The following is a 19,907-nucleotide window of genomic DNA, read 5'->3' as shown; positions in this document are numbered from 1 at the left end:
CTTCAATACAATTGGATTGTAATACAGATCGAGTTAAAAGAAAAACAGAAAATATTTTTTATTAAGGCAATTGCCATCATCGTCATCATTATCATCATTTCTATCTTTGTTTAGCCTCAAGCGCTTGGTGAAATAAAAAGGGTTATCCACTTACTTTCCAAACAGTAATGAAACCGATCGAACCGGTCGCTATCTTTTCTCTTTCTCTTTCTTCACAAATGTCTAGGAAGAAGGAGGAGGCTTATGATGACGATGATGAAGAGGACGTGGATGATTAAGGTGATAAAGATCAGATAACAAAGCAAGGGCCATCTTCAATTAGGCAAATCTTGAAAGGGCAACAACACTTCATTGTGTTTACAGCATTTTTGAAACAATTATGATAATTATCCCAACCATTATAATCAAAAGTAGAGAATATTATTTCTTTCAAAATTTTGCTCAAGTTTTATGTAATCCTGAGCTTTTGTGAGTTTAATGTTAGGCAAATCATGCGATGAATTGAATGTTTACATAAATATTCTTGCAATGTTCATTGCAAGATTCGGGTAGAATCCAAAATTATATTGATTTTGAATTAACCACCAATTAAGAGTATCATTTTGACAAATTAAGTTAACATTGGAAGTCCAGATTGTGGTACATTTCAAACCAAATATGAAGATACAATATGTTTGAGAAGACATTGACTCTGATGTTAGAAATGTTTGTAAAAAATCTTTATTCAATCTTTAACCACTTGAGGCTATTTCTCAGCCAACGATATTTTTTGCTGGATAATTATGGCTTTAGCTGTTTATTGACCATTGCAGTAGATCATAATTTTAGTAGAAGTAATATGTCTCGACATTTGATGCAGATGCGTTGATTCCTGTGTATTGAGGACAGTAATTGTAGATTAATTGAGATCGATAATATTCTGTTTCAGGATAAATATGGTGACTCTTTCTGGTTTCACTGATGAAAAAATTGGAAAAATATTGGCTAACCAATATGGCCTCCAGTGTTTGTGGAGTATTAGTATAACGAGGATTAATTACTGGCTCATAAGGAGGCTTCTCGGGATGAAATTGAACACCATAAAATGGAAAATCTTTCGCTTCAATCATTGAAATAAACTCCAATCCTTTATAATCGACACTTTTTGACATGGCAGTGAAAAAATCTTGCAATTTTGGTAAATGCATATATCCAACTGGTAAACACCAATCATGCCAATTGAAAGTTACCGGATCTTTTGCAAGTGCCTGTAGATAGCAAGAATACAATTAGTAAATCAATTCAGTGTGTCTGTGTTTATCAAGTAAATGCTGTTATCTCACCTTTATGATAGAGTTTGGAGCATTTTTGAACAATTTGGTTTCTTTAAGTTGTTTATCGTCTAATAAGAAAGTGACTTTTCCAGCCAAATTAATGGCTGAGCAAGAAACTAATGGCCATTGTTGATCATTGACAAAATAAAGGAATAATTCAAAGCCTTGGCAAGTTCCCCAAAGTGGATAGTAATCTCCAGCTTGATTCAATTGAAGAGCATATGACCAGATAATTGAAGCTGTTGAAGTGTAAATTGAATCTCTCAGATTAGTTGATCCACCAGTAAACAGCATTCCATTGGTTATATTCATAATTGATTTGTAATAATCTTCATCACGTCCAATGAAAACTGGAAGGACTCGTGCACCAGCTGATTCAATGAACTTAACATAACTGGCAGGAAAATTGGAAGGTGATGAACGATTACCGGTGTCATCATCAGGTAATGTTAATATTCCAATGACAGGTCTATTATAATTGCTATTCACTTTAAATGTTGATTCTTCCAGCAATTGACTCGGGGTAAAGTAAACACTAATGAGTGTTATCAAAATTAATAACATTTTAAAACAACAAACTTATTCACTGTAAGCTTAAAACCAATCTTGAAACCATAAACAAAACAAAGGAAAGAAATGTTAGGCACTTTCCGATTCTTAATTAACTCGCGGAAATTTTAAGAGTTGTTTAAGCATTGGGTTAACCAACTAACAGTGAAAATAGTTTTACACTGAAATAAATAACGAATCAAGTTAATTTCTCATTAATTACCAACATTGTACCGCTCATTTCAAAGTAAAAGCCAGTAACATGATGAGTTTTATTTTTGAGAACCACTTTAACATTGAAACAGTTATCATTTTGATAACTTGTGTTTCCCAACTATGTTAATCACGAGTCCTGGTGGATCAAAACGGGTAGATTGTCTGTTAGCACATGTTTTACTGTGGATATAAAATTCAATCCGTGATCATCAAATGCTATAAATACTTTCATTTCAATGATTTAACCTACATCAATATCGTATTACCAAAATACGAACAGGTAAACCGAGCTCAACTCAATCAGGTGACTGTGACTTTTAATCTGCTGTTTGCCATAGCATCAAAATTAACTGACATTGAAAATTTCACAAGATTAAAACAGTTGGGATCTTCCGATAAAAAATATTTCCGATTATCGTATCAAGAATACGATAACGAGAATCATAACAAACACACAAAAACTTGAGATTCAAATCATATTTTCATTTTTATTAATGAAAAGTGAAATGACAATGAATGCTGTTATTGCTGCTGCTATCTGGTTATTTCAATGGTAGTCAAGCGAAAGATATTGTTTCATCAAATTGACTTTTTGTTTGCCAAAAACAAATGTAATTGATCAAAGATGAGCAATTCAACCAAGCTTGTAGTGACCTGAAACAATTAAATTTATAATAAATTATTTACCAAATCTATAACTTGTTCAATTATTTCAATCATCTCGTGAAGTATAATTGCTCTTATACACAAAATGGTCTCATTTCATAAGCTTCACAAATGAAAGAATAAGTTTAACAAAATTGGACAATGATTAGTAACAGCAACAAAAGTCGCATTAAACTTGATTATGAACTAAACTTATCGGCAATTATTGTGAATTATGGGCAATTGGACTCGATGAAAGCCAATATTTAACCAAAGTCAAAGGTAAAGATGGACACAATTTCATTATAATTTGGTTGCTTTTCCATTCTCTATTTTGTTCATAAAATCTTTAAAGTAATTACATGTAAATTGACCATTGTATTGAAACAAGTTTGTCAGTTGAATTATAATTATCTGCATCACCTCAGCTTAACAGATGGACATTTCTAGTTTTGCAGTAAAAAAATGAAAGGTTAACCATAAAGACTCTTAATGGACCTTCGTGTTTCAACTTTGCCTACTAACATGATATTTATCATCGTCATCTTCATCCATCTTTTTACTCTTAATCTGGAATAATGAAAGTCTCAATCTGAACAATCAAATATTTACTCGGTCAATTTCAATCTCAAGGTTTTCCATCATTTGTTGTTTGTCAATTCATCATTTGTAATCACTTTTGATTGAGAAAGAGATACAACTGATTTTTAATGAGTCATATTGAACCAGGCTAATGAAAGTATGACAAGTCCACTCATGAGTGATTCAAACTTAACAATGTCTAGTCTAAAAAAACATTAAGCCAAATTAACTAATTAACTCAACCAGTTTCTACCCAGAAATTGGGTTTTACATTCAATAGCAAATTGAGTGAACATTATTTTGATTAAATCCTTCTTCTGTTGCTTTAAAAATAACAATTTTCCAGATTTATCAAATCAAAGATAATGATTTTAATGAAAACCTCACAAACTCATGTTTTAATTATATTTTATAAGCACAGTCGTTACAGTCAACTATGAATGATTTACAATGCAATATTGTAAGATGATGATGTTGAAAAATGGTTAAATGGTGAGGATAATGATGATAAAGGGAGAGGCCGAGAGTAGTCGATTGAAGGCGATCAAAAGGTACAAAAATGATGACAATGAAAATCAATAGATTTACTGTTGAACATTGGTTTTAAGATTCGGGCGAGTCTCATGTTGAACATTGGCTTTATGAAGTTTACCTTTACCTCTTCAATTCCATCATTTCAGTGTTGCTCTGATCATCATCATCATCATGAACGATGATCAAAACGACGCCTCCTTTTATTACTTACTCAGAGAGTGATTTTTATATGAAACATTACATTTTAATGGACTCACCCTCAATCATCAGTCTCACCTACAGTTAAGAAGATGGAAGATGAATTTGGTGAAATGATGATAACAATTGTTGAGACAAAATCTATGAAATATTAAACAAAATAATGATGATTAATTTTCAGAGAAATGTATTGTTTAAGAAGGTTACTCGAACGTAAAGGTGATGTTGAGGATTTAAATGAAGAGTAAAAAAGATGATGTAAATGAAGGCGGAAGACGAGACTACATTGTGATGATGGGGATGATGATGAGAGAAGCCGGGTGGAGAAAGTAAAATGAAAGGATCAAAGGTAGATTGAGACGAAGATGATAAAATGGTGAAGCCAAGGGTTGAGACTTGTCATTCATGTTGGGTGTGGACTCGATCAGACCCAATAATAAGATGAGAATGGGCCAGATCCAGGTTATTATCATGATAATATGTTGAACATTGGGAAAAGAAGACAGAGAATGGGGAAGAAAAAAAAGAAAGCGAGGAAAGAGGAAAATGGAAAGACCAAGTTTGCTTTAAGGTGAGTTTGACTGGATATAAAAGGTACGACCAGCAGATAAAAACAAAATTGACTCCAAATTGGGAGTGAAAGTTATTAAAAAAGGTAAGTGAGTCAAAGATGAGTGAGTAAGTTAGAGAGAGAGAGAGAGAGAGAGATAAATTGATGGAGGAAGTTGAGGGAGTTTTTGGTTTTTAGTCTATTTTTTTGGGAGTTTGGGAGGTAAACTTGGACCCATTATTGGTAGGTTGTAAATTGAAAGGGAAGAAGCCGGAAGAAAAAGATTGAGAAGAGGCTTCAAGTCCATGTGAAGAAGATAGATAAACAGAGTTGAAGAGAAATGAAGAGAAATGAAGGGGAAAATGTTGATGATAGTGATGATCATGTTAGTCCTGAAATTATGTTAAGTAATTGCGTGTCTCCTCGCTCATAATCATATAATGTACGCCCAATCCCTGAGAGTATAAATATAGAGGATTCAGTTTCCCTGTGGACTATTCATTCATCCGTAGAAACTTTCATGAAGCAAATTTTTCTCTCCTCGAGTCCCTTGTAGTTGCTATCCATTACCAATAGTGAAATCACTTTTGCTTGACTTTTGTTTTTCTTTTCACTCTTCGAGTCTTCCATTTTTTTGAACCGTTAATTGTTTCCAGTGATCATTTGGTTAATCATTTATTGCTATTGTATTAATTGTATCCAACTGTGCTCTTGAAATGACATTTTATGCGTATTTTTTCATAGATTATCATTTTTCTCTTCCAAAGGAATATGTTTTTTACTTCACCTTGTTGGCTTTGTTAGACACCGTTGTTGGCATCAAACCGGCCTGATCTCAACTCGATCCATTCGTCAACAAAACTCGTTAATAACATCTCTTTTAACATCTCATGGTGGATATAACACAATCATTTAGTTTATTTTGTTTCCGGACCTTCATTCCATCCTGACCATTACCAAACCTTTTTTGTTTCACCCATGCTTTAAGATCTGTTGATTATGTTAAATCTATCAACTTTCAATTGTTTATGTATCAACAATCAATGTTTTGTTCGTTTGGCTCGAGTCATGATCAAGGCTTGGATATCATCTTACCAACTCTAACAAACATCAGCATCATTAGTTTATCGAAAAATTTTCATCACTTGAACTTGAATCTGCGGATAAGTCCAACAAATCAGGTAAGCAATCCAATTAATCCAATAAATTTTTTATTTATATTTGCCAGACTGGAGGGAAAATACGATCTAATGTTGGAGCCAATGTTGTTTTCATCTTATGGTACTACTTTTATCTCCAGTCGAACTCATCTTTACCCAAACTTCTCTCAATTATTGGTCCTTGCAAGTGCTACCTGAACTAACAAGTTGTAAACCTTTGCTTTTTAATGATTTGTCAATAAAATTTCATTTTCACTATTTTTCGCTTATATTTTTACATTTCTTTGAATTCGCGAAGAATGAAGAAAAAAAGCACATCAAAATAATTTGTTTTGTAATGTTTTTTTAAAAGTTTTATTCATTTTCAATGGATTCTTTGACTAGGGGAAATTGCATCTTCATGTTGATTAAATTCAGTGTTTCTTCGACCCACTCGTTCCAATTTTCTTTAAGTTCAGAATCCAAAGAGTTGAAGCAAGTTTCAACCACTGCTATATCCTTAGTCGATAGGATGTGATTAGCAATTTTGATTATGTGCCCCATGTACGCCGGTTTAACAGGTGATTGGTTTTCTTTGAAGTGTGTGTAAGTATCGAGTATTTTTTGGATTAAGTTGTATTCAACCAGTAGTTGGTGAACTAGAGATGTGACATTTTCGATTTCTTTTGCAGGATTAGTTGTTCCGTCTTGATCACCACCTGTCTCTTTGATTTCGGTGGGACTTGTTACAGGTGAGGTAGATTTTGCATTGTCTAGAATGCAATTAATACTTTGCTCAACTTGAGTGTGTAGAAAATTGTTGTATGCATAAGCGAAGAAAAGATCCATCAAAACAGGCAATGTTTTTAGAGTAGTTAATTTGCGGTTAATTGTCGGATTATTGCTACTTAATAAAGCTCGGATGAGATGAACCACCTCAACTCTGGTGGCGCCGAACGGTTTCTCAATTAAACCAATTGTAGTTCGGACTGGGCTCTTTTCTGGCGGGTTGGTGAGCAGGGAATGAAAATCTTCGAGGCGAGGCACGATTGCAGCATGAACCTGCCGCACACTTTTCGTTAATCGTTCAATATCGAGCGGAGTCATTAAATCTGGTAACGCTGTTTCGTTGACAGAAAACATGGGATATGAAATCATTTTTTCTAATGTGCCAATATCACCGATTTCAATTTTACTTTCTGCGCCAGTTTCTTCATCAACAGGAGGTTGTTTTGGCGGCAGATTGGCACGATAGCGGCGATATTCCAGAAGAGCTTGGATAACTTGAATACCATTAACTAGGCATGACTCAGTTCTCGTTTCAAACATATTGGCTAACAAGTTGGTTATTGTGTCAGTCGATTCTATATCATCCAATAGAGGGTTTGGTCCAGCATTTTCTTGATTACAAGTTTGATGTTCTCGACTGAATCGAATTATATCGCAAAGTAGCTGGGCTGCATTCGATTGAGCAGCTGGATCAACATCTGCCTTAAACAGCGCAATCAGTTTTTCCACCAATCCTTGTTTGTGATAGAACTGTCATAAATATAAATAAAATCAAGGTGTGAGATTTAAGAAGCGAAGTCTGCGAAAAAATAGACTTACATTAAGGTAAGCTGATGATATTTCGGGCGAATCGGAGCATGAAAGAGATTTAAAGAGAAGATCCATAACTGCTGAAGTGCCAATGTGGGCAACTAAAGATGAAACAAAATCATCTCGCCTCGAGTGAATGTCATCAGAAACTTTAGACACATTTTGCGGTAAACTAAATATCACTTTGCAAATAAGACTAGCCAAAAGTGGGTTCAACGGTTCTGCAGATTGCAGCTTTTCATACAAAATTGACACTAAATCAGGATGGTTAGCAAATGTTTCACATATTTGACTTTTTTCGGAGGATAAAACCTCACAGGCCATGTTAGCATATTTATATCTATTTCTTTCATCAGCATCATCAGGTGGATCAGATGTAACCAATGTGACCAGTTTCATTAAAATATCGGGTTGACAGAGACTGAAAAAATAAACGAGAATAATTATTAGATAACAGAAAAAGACATTTTTCATCCCTTTTCCATCACATTGTTCATGACGATAGATGGGATGGATAAAAGTCAATTATATAACATATTATCATGCATATCTCAAATATTTCAACTTACTAATCAATAAGCAATTTATTTCCCAATTTACATTCGTGTAGTATATCTTCTTGATCCAGAATAGTCTCTAATGTAACATACTTCGATGTTGATAATCAATAAAAAAAGACAAAATAAAATTAGATAGGCAGAGAAATCATTTAATGACCTACCTCATCTTCCAATAAAGAATTGATTTGAGACGTTGTTGTTGCCAATTCAGTACTCCAAAACATGTTTAAACAGAATAAATATAAGACAATTTACACAATCGGTTAATCAACAACAAAAATTATCCCTCAAAATCAATATTAAACCAGATTTAAGATCAAACTTGTGCTAAAATTGTGTTTCACGAGTGCCACCTGATGATTTTAAAAAGAAACAGATTTTCGATTAATTTCATCCAAATTGACTCAATAGATGACACTACTGACTTTTAACAGTTGCAAGTTAATTGTTGAACAATTAATGCTTCAATTTAATGATAAAAATTTCTCGATCGACAGAAAATTTTCAATAATTATTTAAATATAATTTCCTAACAGACACTCATTGATTTGCATAATTACAACACCTAAATGAATGAATTATCAGCTTTTTCACAAGAAAAGTGAGGATAATGACAATCAACAAGCAATTTGATGGAAAATTATTGCCTTTGCTGAATGAAACAATTAGTCTTTTCTCAACTGATTTATCTCATGAGACTTTTACCATTAGCTTTGATTAACTGACAAAATACAACAACCATTAAATCTAAATACATTTTCATTGACAATTATAATCTGTAATCAACTTCGTCCTTCAATCAGCATTGAAACACTTTCTTACTGGATTCACTTGAGTAAAAATAAAGACAATTATCAAGTTGATTATCAACCCATTTAACGATGGTTACAATATTTTGAATCTGCTTTGTGTTTAACAAATTGAACAGCAATTTATCACAGATCCCAGATTTGAACCATTAGCTTAGGAAAAATGTTGAGCCTTAAGTTCGAACTGTAAAGGTCATTAAATCTGAGATCTGTAAACCGTTCGTGAACCATGACTACAAACTGGTGAAATAAATAAACCTTTTTGATTTTCTGGCGAAAAATGTTTGATCTAATTGAAGAATCAATTGTAAATTGTTTGAAATAACCTCAGGCTTTTGTAATAAAAACACAACAAGAATAAAATTGAAAGATATTTTATCAAATAATAATTTGAAGGTTTATCACAATCAAGGCTGGAATAAAGGAGCTGAATGTTGATCATCAATAGCATTTCAATTGTATTTATTTATTGCCATTACAAATACATTAAACTAGTACTTTAAGTAAACAGTTGATTCCTAATAAATGTAAACATAATTGTAATCAAGAGAAAGCATTACTCCAGGTAAAGGGAAGCTTAGAGCATAATTTAGACGATAACATTGTTTGATTAGAGTTGATCAGGATCTTGGATTAAAATATTTGCTTGTTCATCTAGATTAGGTAAAGACATTGGTTAGATATTGGGTTAAAAAGATGTTAAAACGATTGTTTAAGAAGGTGAAAAATTGAGTCAATTAGATTGGATTGATCAATTGTAAAGGTAATACATTGTAATTGAAAAAATTGACTTTAAAGACTGTCCACTGAATCAGATTTTGAAGGTTAGCTAATGGCTGGTAACTCATTAAAAACTCTGGTTAAACCAAGAAATCAATTTGTTGGAGAAAACAGTTTTTCTTGAAAATAAAGCAAAAAAATTGTTGACAAATTGCAACTTTTCAACTGCTCATTAGCAACAATCAATCCTTTAACCATTACAGAAGGGAACCTTTCAAATCAAAATATTGACTATTTGTACAAGGAAAATTGGTCCAAACTCTTGTCAAATATGTTGAACATCTTGTTGAATGGAGTTAACTCAAAGTAAATTTTATCAGTTTTTCAGAAAATTCATTCAATTCCAATTCTTCCAAGTAGGAAATGATTTAATCTCAGGTAATGCATAATATTTACGATTGACTTTTACTCAGTGATTTGCAGCGACTTTACATCAATCCATTAAATCAATGGATTCAAGTTCAACCCATTGCAGGGAAATAACCGCATCTCCTGCAAACTCATCCAATTAACTAATTCCTCAGCCTTGCAATTATCAAAATAAACAGATAAGCAGCAGTTAAGGTTAATCCAACTATCAATCTGAATGAAAATTTGAGTGAAAATTGTCATTCATTTATTCATATGAAACCTCGATATACATATTAAACAATTTTGTTAACATTATCATGATTATAATCATAATGTATTGATTATTTTACATCAATAATGAGGTGAAGAAAAAGTTGCAGAAAAAGCAATTCAACTGGAAAAAGGTAAAGATGTTGAATTATGCAAGCAAAACGATGAACATTCAGATTAAATCAATTTTCATTGAATATGAAAAAAGTGTGAGAGAAAAATCATTTTTAAAGTTACTCTTAACTGTAAATAATGAAAACTCAAACCGTTGCAATTGCTGTCGATGTAACACAAAATGAAACGCAAATCATCAGCGGTATCAATGATTGTAATGAAAGCAACATTGTTCAAGCAATTTACAGATTGAATTGAATGAAAGTACAATTGTAATTGTCTCATTGTCATACTTTAAACAGTGATAAAAGTTAACATGCAATGAATTACAATGTACAAGAAGAAGACGAAAAAAAAGGTAAATTAAAATCACTTTCAATGTTAAATTTAGACATTTAAAAGCCTTTAATAGAGTTATTCATTAAATCTTTTCACATTTTCTTCGCCTTTTTCATCTTGTCTCTGAATTATGCCAATGTTTATCTGCTCATCATCATCCTCATCATCATCTATCTGTTTGTCTGCTAATCTCACTCATCACTAAGCAACAATATCGATTCCTGCCATCATCATGTTTCTCACTCAGACAAACACACCAATTGCTCATGAGTCTTAATCGTCTTTTACCTTCAATCCTATACCTTTTGTTGCAACTAGTTTTAGTTTGAAAATCAGGGAAAACTGAGAAGGAACATTAGATAAGTTCCAATTTTTCTCAGAACTTCTTTATTTTCCTTTTTCACCAAAAAAATTCTTTTAATTTTCATTTTTCCCTCTCAACCTGTGACATTAACTTGAGCGCCAACCAGCGACATTCACTGTTATCAATTGCAACCTTTTCTGGTTTAGTTTAACAAATTGTTTCATATTTTTAATTGTTAACCTTTTATTGTTACGTCTTTCAACAACTTCCCTTCAACAATTAAACGGTAAAATTAGTGATTAATTCATCTTTAAACCATTTAACCGCAAGGATTGTACATAAAATACACTTTCGTGTATTAGTTTAGTGAACATTCATTTTTACATTTGTTTGTTTCACCAAACATTTTGTTACATTAATGTAAGTATTGAATGATTTTTTGTATCATTCATGTTTATAGCAATCTACAATTAACTATTAAAATTAGAGTGTTTGTGTGTTTGTCTAGAGCATTGTAATTGCGTGAATCAACTCAGACAATTATAATAATAGTGATACTTGTTTAATAATAGATCAATGGTAAAGTATTTATACCCTTCACCTTCACCAATTTCACTCAATTTTTCGATTCCTTCATTCATTGATTTTTGTACCTTTTGTTTCCACATTCTGTTTCCTTTTTTTTATCATTATTTTCAAATTGTTACCTGTCGATGTACATGATAATAGACTAAAGGTGAAGCTTCACCTCAAACAGTTTATCTTGTCTCACCTTGTTCATCTTCACCTGATAATAAATTTCAACTTGCCTTTCTCCAATTGTTTGTGTCTTTACTCAACATTATTCACAAAAATCCACTTTTTTGCCTGCATAATCAACCAAGTTACATTAACTTAACATTTCTGGTTATGTCTGTATGTAATCATGATTGTAATGTTATAATCAGATTATGAACAGCTAAATCATTCAGCTCAGAGATAGTCAATTTTCTTGGTGAAAATATTTCACCCAGTTTTCCCAGTTGAAAAGTGTATCTTAATATAAAACATTAACTTAATCAATTGGTAAATTCAGTTCTGAAAATTGTATTAATATCAGTCAACCTGTGACCACCATTGAATAATTAAATATTCATATTTGTATCGGATGATGCTGATGATGAGAAAATGTTTCCATCAATTTAGGTAACTTGCTTAAAGCAGAATTGTCGAAACTTTGATTCCATTTCTTTGTGCCTTTTAACTTATAACTTAATATGGTTAATCATATAATTCAATACATATAAAAGCCCTTCAATATCTCTGATAACACATCTTCATTTAAATGATATTAATTGAACTAATTGTTTCCAGTAAACCATGTAAAACTAAAGGTTTTACATTTCATTTACAACTTGACAATATTAGTTTCTTGTGGTAATTTTTTGTCTCCACTTCATATCTTGAAATTGCTCTTGAATATCCAATTATATCATTAATAACAATGAATTACGAAGCACAATTTGCATTATCAAATTACAAATTATAACTCGATGGAACGTTGATTGCCTCAGGAGATGCATTGAGAACCATTGGAACCCTTTTAATCACCAATTCATTAGGATATCTAAGATTAGAGATGAAAAAGATGATTAGTCGACAGTTGAATCTTTAATATTTCAATATTCACTTTTGTTTTTACCTGTTGATTGAGAGTTGAAAATTTAAATTACCTCGATTAACTGTTTCTTTGGGACTATTTGCAAGACTAAAATTAACATTAATCAAATCAATGGTTAGCTGTTACATTAAATATTCAGATGAGCTCAGAATCTTTTGCTTACTTTAAACAGATGCATTTCAATAAATTATCCCTTCTCATCATTAATATCTCTATCATTATTATTAGATCATCAGTTACCGGAATGATAAAGTTGATTTTTGGGTGTAAACATGTAAAAAAGAAGTGGTTAAATGAATAATGCTGCCAAAATCTGAACCTCTCAAGATGAGTTTGAAAATTGAATAAATAATAAGTTGATATAAAAATGGGTTAACAGTTAGAGACCCTTATAATAATAGTTAATCTGTAGTCTCTTTGGTAACACAGTGAACAAAATATCAACAAGGAAACCTAACAAAGTGGTGATGGTAACAATTTACATTTGATTCAGTTCATTTACCTTTTTTAACCAACCAATGGTTATGATAATCATTGGTGGTGATGGATCATTAGGGATGTGGATTGATGTGTTCAGAAGATGAAGATAAACTGGAAGGGAGAGAGAAAAAAAAGAAGATAAATTAATAGATGTTAAGTCTCTTTTCAATTTACTATTACCTTCATGATACAGTTGATTAAGATGGTTTTTCCTTGTTAACTCAACCAAACACACATATTAAATTGGTAAAAATGCTTTGATAAACAGAAAATTTGTTCATCATTACAATATAAATACCAGAATATCTTATCATTCATTGAATATAAGATGTACCTTTTGCATCAATTTCACTATTCTCGTGAATCCTTCTCTTGCAATTCCAACAAGCCATTCATTATCTTGTAGTTTCATTGAGTGTTAATTAAACGATCAATAAAGGTTGATAATTTAGTTGATTCAAGTCAAAACTGGAAAGTAAAGAGATCTCATTTTAAAGTCAACAAAATTGCAATGGAAAATAGGATTTCTCATTTTGTTTGCAATTTTTCTCTTCAATTTACAGGTTCATCCAATTTCAAATTATAATCTGTTGATGATTCAATAATGGTGAACATTATTGTTTAAGGAACAACTTTACTGGCTCACAATTTCCTCATCAAGTTTAACGTGGCACTTTAATCACCAGCATCAGTGAATCAACTCCTAAATCATCGTTGTTCAAATCAATCCAATAGCGGTGCTTTGTTTTGAAACATGTTAACCAAAGATGATAATATAAGGAGACATTGAAAGTTGACACGCATTCAATTCATTGAAAGATTAGTTTTCTTCGTGATTTCCATTGGAATTTTGACATTTGATAAATTCGAGGCAACAAAAAAATTCTGTAAAACAAAAGGAAAAAGTGAAAGATAGAAAGAAAAGAGAATTTGAAATCAATTTAGAAATTGTTTTTTTCTGTTCAAAGTATAAAAGTGTTATCAATCTATTTACCAGTATATCGTCTATGCCCGGCTCTGGACGAAAGGCTCGGAGATTCTCGAGTCTAAGGTTCGCCAACGGAAAAGTAACTAATCGTTCAGTTTCCCTAAATGAAGATTATCTTAACGATAACAATGCATTTATCGTTATCGATGGATCATCCATAACTTTGAGTGATCAAGAGCAAGTGGACCAACAAGTGAGCTCATCATCACTGCAACCACCAGCAACCCGACCATCACCATTAAGACCAATTAGACCAACATCTGTAGACAAGAATTACAGAGAAATGAATTACATGAAAGAATCAAGTTCCCACCCTGGATCACCGCCTGTGATCACAGTCAGGGAAAGTTCATCAGCAACTGTCAACGAAAAGGATGACATTAGCCTTTACGGGACTCCTAAGGAGGAAATGGCTCCTGGATTTGGTGAAGCGAAAGCTTCCTTCATGAGACATCAGATTGAAGCTCTGTTTCAACCTTCGGACAATAAATTAGCAATGAAATTGTTTGGATCCAAGAAAGCTTTGATGAAAGAGCGACTTCGCCAAAAAGAGTCTGGCCATTGGATTATTCATCCTTGCAGTAATTTCAGGTAATTACTAATTTGCTTCTAAAAAAAGAGAATTTCTTTCCATTAATTAATATATCGAAATGAATTACAATTAAAATTAATTAAAAGACAAGTTGAACCTGTAATTATGTCAAAAATGTTTGACATGCAAAGTATTCTATTAATCTGATTTTAACTCAACTTATAATTATTCATAGCAATTTTTACTGTCAACCAAAGTAAATCTAGACTCAAATTTTGACTCTTTTTTACTCTGTCAGTGACAAAATGAAGAGCAAGAGGAAAAAAATTTCTGTAAATATGAAAAGTTTTGCATTTAAAGCATCAAACTTGAAGTACATAAAGGTGAACATTTTTCAGGTAAAAAAAAGGAAATGAGATGAAGAGTGTAAAGTTGAAAATCAATGTTGTCCGATGAAAATTTTTGGTAAACAAGTTTACAGTGTTGATCAACTCTGCATAAAGATGCATGTTAAAGTGTATTTTCAAGTTTTACCTGAGGAAATGTGAATAAATATGGTGTGATATTTATTCACAAAATGTACTGAGTATGACTATATTTATACACATTGAAATATAGATAAATATCCTTGAATATTCACTGTTTGTATGCAAGATTGAGAGCAAGTTATTGAAGAAAAAAAATTTACTTTGTTATCGTTTAGTTTTTTTGCCTCACTTCCAGAATAAAGTTATTTTAGCCAGGAAAAGTGCTCCAAGACAAAGTAGTCTGCATAAAGTTGTGTGTATCTGGTTACGATTTTTTACTCTTCATGAAGTTCATCAATTTTGCTGCTATCTTTTGGTGTACATCAGTCAGAAAATGAAGAACTAGAAGAGTTTGGAAAATGTGAAGTTGATTCAATTTTAGTTTCTACAGCAACTTTTTTAATCCACTTTAAGGATGATCTTGGTTGGAACCTAAGGGAGAGATAAGATGAAGAAAGAAAAGGTCATGTTAGATCATGTTCTCATGTTTCCATGTACAGGGAATGACCTTGATGAAAGAATTGACAAAAGAGAGGAAAAAATCAATTCTCAAGGCTCATTGAATATGTATTGTAAGTTATCAATATGATTTGTACTTTTTTTGGGTGATTAATCAATTAGACTTGCAACGATTAACCTTTCCTCTATTTAAAAATCAATATTTTTCAATTATAACTTTTTTCAATAAGATTTTGATGAATTTACCTTCAATTTTACAAACTAATGTCACAATCTTATTGAAGAACCACAATGTGAATTCAGTGAAGCCAATGAAGAAACCAGTAACTGTTGATGAAATTACATCATTGACTTTTATTTTGTACAATGTTTCCTTCAATTTTCATCAACAACCAGCCAACCTTAACCTGCAGGTGAGGTAAAATTGTTGCCATAATTTCATTCATTGACTACTTAACCTGAGGCCGGGATCAATAAAAGGAGACAAAAAGAAATTTAAAAGTCAATATCGACAATGTAATGTTTTTGGATACAGAGTTTTCAAATGAAATTTACCTTACATTGAATGGGTTTCCCTGCTTTTACAGAAAAATGTGATGTTTCTCGTACACAAATGAATCTTCTTGCTCTAATTAACACATTTTGGGTATAAAATAGTGTTGATAACAGCTAAATATGCCACCAGTTTGATATTAATTTGAACCGTAGAGAGTCAAAACCAACATTCCTTGTGAAAAAGGGTAAACAGTTTGTTTAATTTGGCCTTTGAATATAATTTGTGGATTTAAGATGTTCCTTGATAATCTTGATTGCTGAATCTATAATAGAGGGAAAGATAAAATTAAATTAACTTGTAAAAACCTAATCATTAAGGTAAACATTGTTAATTAAACGACTTACATTTGAATGGTGTAAACAGCAAACGCGTTCACAAAGCTTCATCAAAATTGTTCATTACCAAGAATCTGCTCGATTGATAGAGTTATCTTTTTGAAGCAAGATATCATGTTAACTCATGGTGAGGTTAAGAGGTGAGGTAAACAAAACCACAGATTGATTTAGAGCCATGAAAGATAATAAAAATATTGATAGTCAGTCATTAATTGTTGCCTTCATCTTAACCTTCATTTTGTTCCCTTTGTTACGATACTTTATCGTGTGTCAAGTGTCCATTTGTGTAACCAATTTCACATTTACTCATCTATTAATAGCATTAACTTGAATATTTGTTAATTAAACACACTGGTAAATAATGTTGACCATTGTTTTCAGACTGTAACTTGATTGATTACACGTATCAAGTTGCTGTCTTTTCTCATCATTACCTACTTCTGGTATTTATCCAGTTCCAGTGATTTTTTATCTACTCTCATCTTTCAACTCAGACAACCCTGTAAGTATCCATGAGAATCTCTTTATTAATATCTACCTCAGAACCTTGTTTCTTGTACTCGACTCTTTACTCATTATTGCTTTCTTCATCTATCTGATGAAAAAAACTCCTTTTAGGCAACCGTTGTTGTCGCTATTTTGTATATTTTTTCATCCTTTTCTTTGTTTTCACCACAAATCTATCACTATTTTTCAACCGAAAGGACAAGAATTCCATAACAGTTGAAGAATCACATTACAGATAAACAAACAAACAGGGTAAAAGTGTTGCAGATCCAAAGCAGCAAAAAGATGGCAGAGAGAAACAAACTGGAGACAGAGATCTATGGATTCCGATGACTGAAGAAACAGAAAAAAAGAATATGATGAAAAGAAAATCAGAAGTTGCAAGAAAAAAGTCAAAGCAAAGCAAAGCTCGAAAAAAAAGAGAAATGGGAAAAGTGGATGAAGAAAGGCAAAGAAAGAATTCGAAAATATTGTGGAGAAAAGTTTTGAAGCGCAAAAATGTGTTTAAATGATTGTTATAATATTTTGTCTTTTTGCTGTTCCTCAATCATCTGAACACACTCTGAGAAGATACATTAAACACTCTTGCCATTTGTTTCTCTCCCTCTCCAGTTGACAGTTACAACAACTTTCAGATTTAACAACAACAACACCTTCAATTACAGTTATCAAATCATAAATCGTTTTCTTCACTCATTCACTCCTTTTGTCTATCCTTTTGCCTTCTTTTCCCATTTCATCCAATACTTCACCAGTTGTACACTAAATTCAACAACAGAATCTCATGTAGTTGAATAAGTGTTCATGTCGATTGGCACCACTCTTGAAATATTATTTTCTTGACACTTGTGCATTTTTCACCCAATTAACCATTGTAAACAAGTTACCCATTCAAATCACCATCAACAGCATGCTATTTACATTCAAACTGGAGGAGTTGAAAATTTTGAGAAGTCAGCTTCAGACAGAAATCAGCTTCCATTTTGTCATAAAATATTAACTTGACTCAGCTTTTACACGAAAGGATGGAATGGTGTTTGTTGAATATTGAAGGACAAGAAGAATGCGTTCAACTGTATTGCTTTATGATGCAAATTGATTGTGATTACCATTGCCATTTTGTTTTTATCGTAAACTACATTTACAATGGTTTCAGTTGAAAATGGAGTGAAAGTTGCATTTCCTTTTATCCTTTAACTTTAAATTTCCGTCCATTTCCATGTAAATCATTTCCTCACTTATCACCATTTAGTCTTGTATTCCAGTCGATTTTGTCTCCTGAAATGATAAAAAAAACGAATCATTACTATTGCCACTTTAATTACTGAAATGTTAAAAAAAATGTTAAACCAAATCAACAGTTGAGACTCTCTGTAATGGGCAATGTTAAAAAAGAGACAACAGTTTTTCAACTGTAAATATCAAACTCGAGATTAATCTTTGAAACTCAACGTTTTGCATGATTAAAGAGTTAATCAACTAGAACATTGTTTGTTCAAATGTACTTTTAATTGTATGGAGAAAAAATGAAATTAGTTAATCATCATTGTCACTTGAAATTAACTGGTAACCATCAAGACAAACCTCATCATTATTGACTTTAATGTGAACATTAATGAGCTTGTAAATGATATTTACATTTTATATGTTTCCTGTTGAATGGCATTTTATAGCCATAATTATAATCATCATTTAAATCTGATTCTAAACCTTTTTCGATTAAATTATCAATTAATTTTGCAAGAAATTCATGTTAAATCAAGCAAAATTTACAATTACATTCAAACACTCATTTCTCATGTTGAGCGAGTTATCATTTAGGCAAACCTGACGAGTGTAAATCAATTTATTTACATTATCGATTAAAATTGCTATCAAATTGAAATTATGATTATTATTAATTTGATTTTGAGATGCAAACTAATTGAATAATTTACATAAATAATGAAATACGATAATGAAAAACAAACAGTACAATGTTATTAATTTATGTCTAGCAATCGTATTCATATAAGAATAGTAATTTGAATGAAAAGTGAATTCAATTTCAAACATTAATATACACAAATTTGAATGGTAACAATTTAAATTTTGTATCATCTCTAGTCTTACAAATTGTCAAAGAAATGAAAGTTTCTGTATGTTTACCATTTGTCTCAAGTGTTATTACATTTATCAAAACATAACTTGCTGATTATTATTATTTTTATTAACTTTTACTGTTTAAACAGCAAACTATATACTGATAGATGATAAACTGGTGAATAGATGGAAGCAATAAAGAAGATGAAAAGATGATAATGAGAGGAAAAGCTGAATTTATTCACAATTTGCTCAGAATTGGCAAAATGTAGCAATAAAAATGTTGAATTATAAGAGAAGGGATTGGAAAGCCTAAGGTTGTTTAGGAGAAACAGAAAATTATATTCCCTGAATAACAAAGACAACTGAATGTTAGATATACATTTTGATATGAATATCTCAATTCAAGTTTACGTTAAAAATGTATCAAATGACGAAATGGGAATTTGTTTTTATCCCTTTCCAGTTTCACTTGAAAACGAGAGACAAGCAAAAAATTATATTAAACAAATGAATATAAGACAATGTAATAACTTTGATTTGTTTCCCATTCAATTTACATTGTCTACTGTAATCATTGGTATACATTTTGTTCATCTTTTTTTACTTTTCCTCATCTGATTCTGATTGAGATGAGTAAATTGAATGGCGAAACAAATGGTTAATTCAATAATAAGTATAATTTTCAGATACTTTCCCCAACCACAATCAATCACAATGAGGTTTGTAGTGATTGAGAAAGACCAGAAAATTAAAAGCAAAAGCAACTTACAGTCGATTTGATTTCATTCAGTTTCCAAAATGAAAAAGTCAATCGAAATTTCGCTGATTCTGATCAGTCTTCAGAATGAAAAATCTAACTTCAAAAACCAAGCAACATCATGAGAAAATCCAGAAGTGACACTTTTAACTAAAGAAAGATTAACTAA

At 31.6% G+C, this 19,907-nt stretch overlaps 3 protein-coding genes and 1 long non-coding RNA gene across 6 annotated transcripts in view; 1 reads left to right on the top strand and 3 right to left on the bottom strand.

The window, feature by feature from the left end:
• Positions 1-423: 423 nt before the first annotated feature.
• LOC107368043 (gamma-glutamyl hydrolase A-like) lies at positions 424-2,012 on the bottom strand. The gene is made up of 2 exons (XM_025162077.2): positions 1,323-2,012; positions 424-1,247 (listed from the first exon to the last, which is right to left on the bottom strand). The coding sequence occupies exons 1-2, from the start codon at positions 1,875-1,877 to the stop codon at positions 825-827; spliced, it is 978 nt and encodes a 325-aa protein (XP_025017845.2). The 5' UTR covers positions 1,878-2,012; the 3' UTR covers positions 424-824.
• Positions 2,013-6,073: 4,061 nt separating this feature from the next.
• On the bottom strand, positions 6,074-8,210 carry LOC107368032 (serine/threonine-protein phosphatase 6 regulatory subunit 2). The gene is made up of 4 exons (XM_015935812.3): positions 8,047-8,210; positions 7,895-7,974; positions 7,335-7,746; positions 6,074-7,265 (listed from the first exon to the last, which is right to left on the bottom strand). Exons 1-4 carry the CDS (start codon positions 8,107-8,109, stop codon positions 6,102-6,104), a joined length of 1,719 nt encoding a protein of 572 aa, XP_015791298.1. The 5' UTR covers positions 8,110-8,210; the 3' UTR covers positions 6,074-6,101.
• Positions 8,211-12,151: 3,941 nt separating this feature from the next.
• On the bottom strand, positions 12,152-13,505 carry LOC149094288 (uncharacterized). Of its 2 annotated transcripts, none has more exons than XR_016198430.1 (5): positions 13,173-13,505; positions 13,015-13,103; positions 12,676-12,724; positions 12,534-12,599; positions 12,152-12,458 (listed from the first exon to the last, which is right to left on the bottom strand). It is a non-coding gene; the product is annotated as an uncharacterized LOC149094288 (long non-coding RNA). The 2 variants fall into 2 exon arrangements; XR_016198431.1 differs by having other exon boundaries at positions 12,534-12,587.
• A 494-nt stretch (positions 13,506-13,999) lies between these two features.
• Positions 14,000-19,907, top strand: part of Ih (hyperpolarization activated cyclic nucleotide gated potassium channel Ih) — a 33,827-nt gene continuing 27,919 nt past the window's right edge. For both annotated transcript variants that reach the window (XM_089267098.1, XM_089267097.1), the window contains exon 1: positions 14,000-14,571. In XM_089267098.1, coding sequence (XP_089123224.1) covers positions 14,000-14,571 — 572 coding nt within the window. The remainder of the gene's footprint in view (positions 14,572-19,907) is intronic.

The sequence above is a fragment of the Tetranychus urticae genome, chromosome 2 (genome assembly GCF_039701765.1).
Source record: "Tetranychus urticae isolate SD_2017Ah chromosome 2, NJAU_TeUrti_SD_1.0, whole genome shotgun sequence".
In the NCBI taxonomy this organism is placed as follows: Eukaryota; Metazoa; Arthropoda; class Arachnida; order Trombidiformes; family Tetranychidae; genus Tetranychus; species Tetranychus urticae.
The sequence above is the reverse complement of the archived record's forward strand: the minus strand, read 5'-3'. Positions and strand labels throughout refer to the sequence as shown.

Bases quoted from the DNA above. Each gene is read 5' to 3' on its own strand.
- LOC107368032 (XM_015935812.3), bottom strand. From the start codon at position 8,109: ATGTTTTGGAGTACTGAATTGGCAACAACAACGTCTCAAATCAATTCT. The intron at 7,747-7,894 runs GTAAGTTGAAAT...TTATTTTTTCAG, and splicing joins AATAAATTGCTTATTGATTA to TCTCTGTCAACCCGATATTT. The intron at 7,266-7,334 runs GTAAGTCTATTT...TATTTATGACAG, and splicing joins TATCATCAGCTTACCTTAAT to TTCTATCACAAACAAGGATT.
- LOC107368043 (XM_025162077.2), bottom strand. From the start codon at position 1,877: ATGTTATTAATTTTGATAACACTCATTAGTGTTTACTTTACCCCGAGT. The intron at 1,248-1,322 runs GTGAGATAACAG...TGCTATCTACAG, and splicing joins CTCCAAACTCTATCATAAAG to GCACTTGCAAAAGATCCGGT.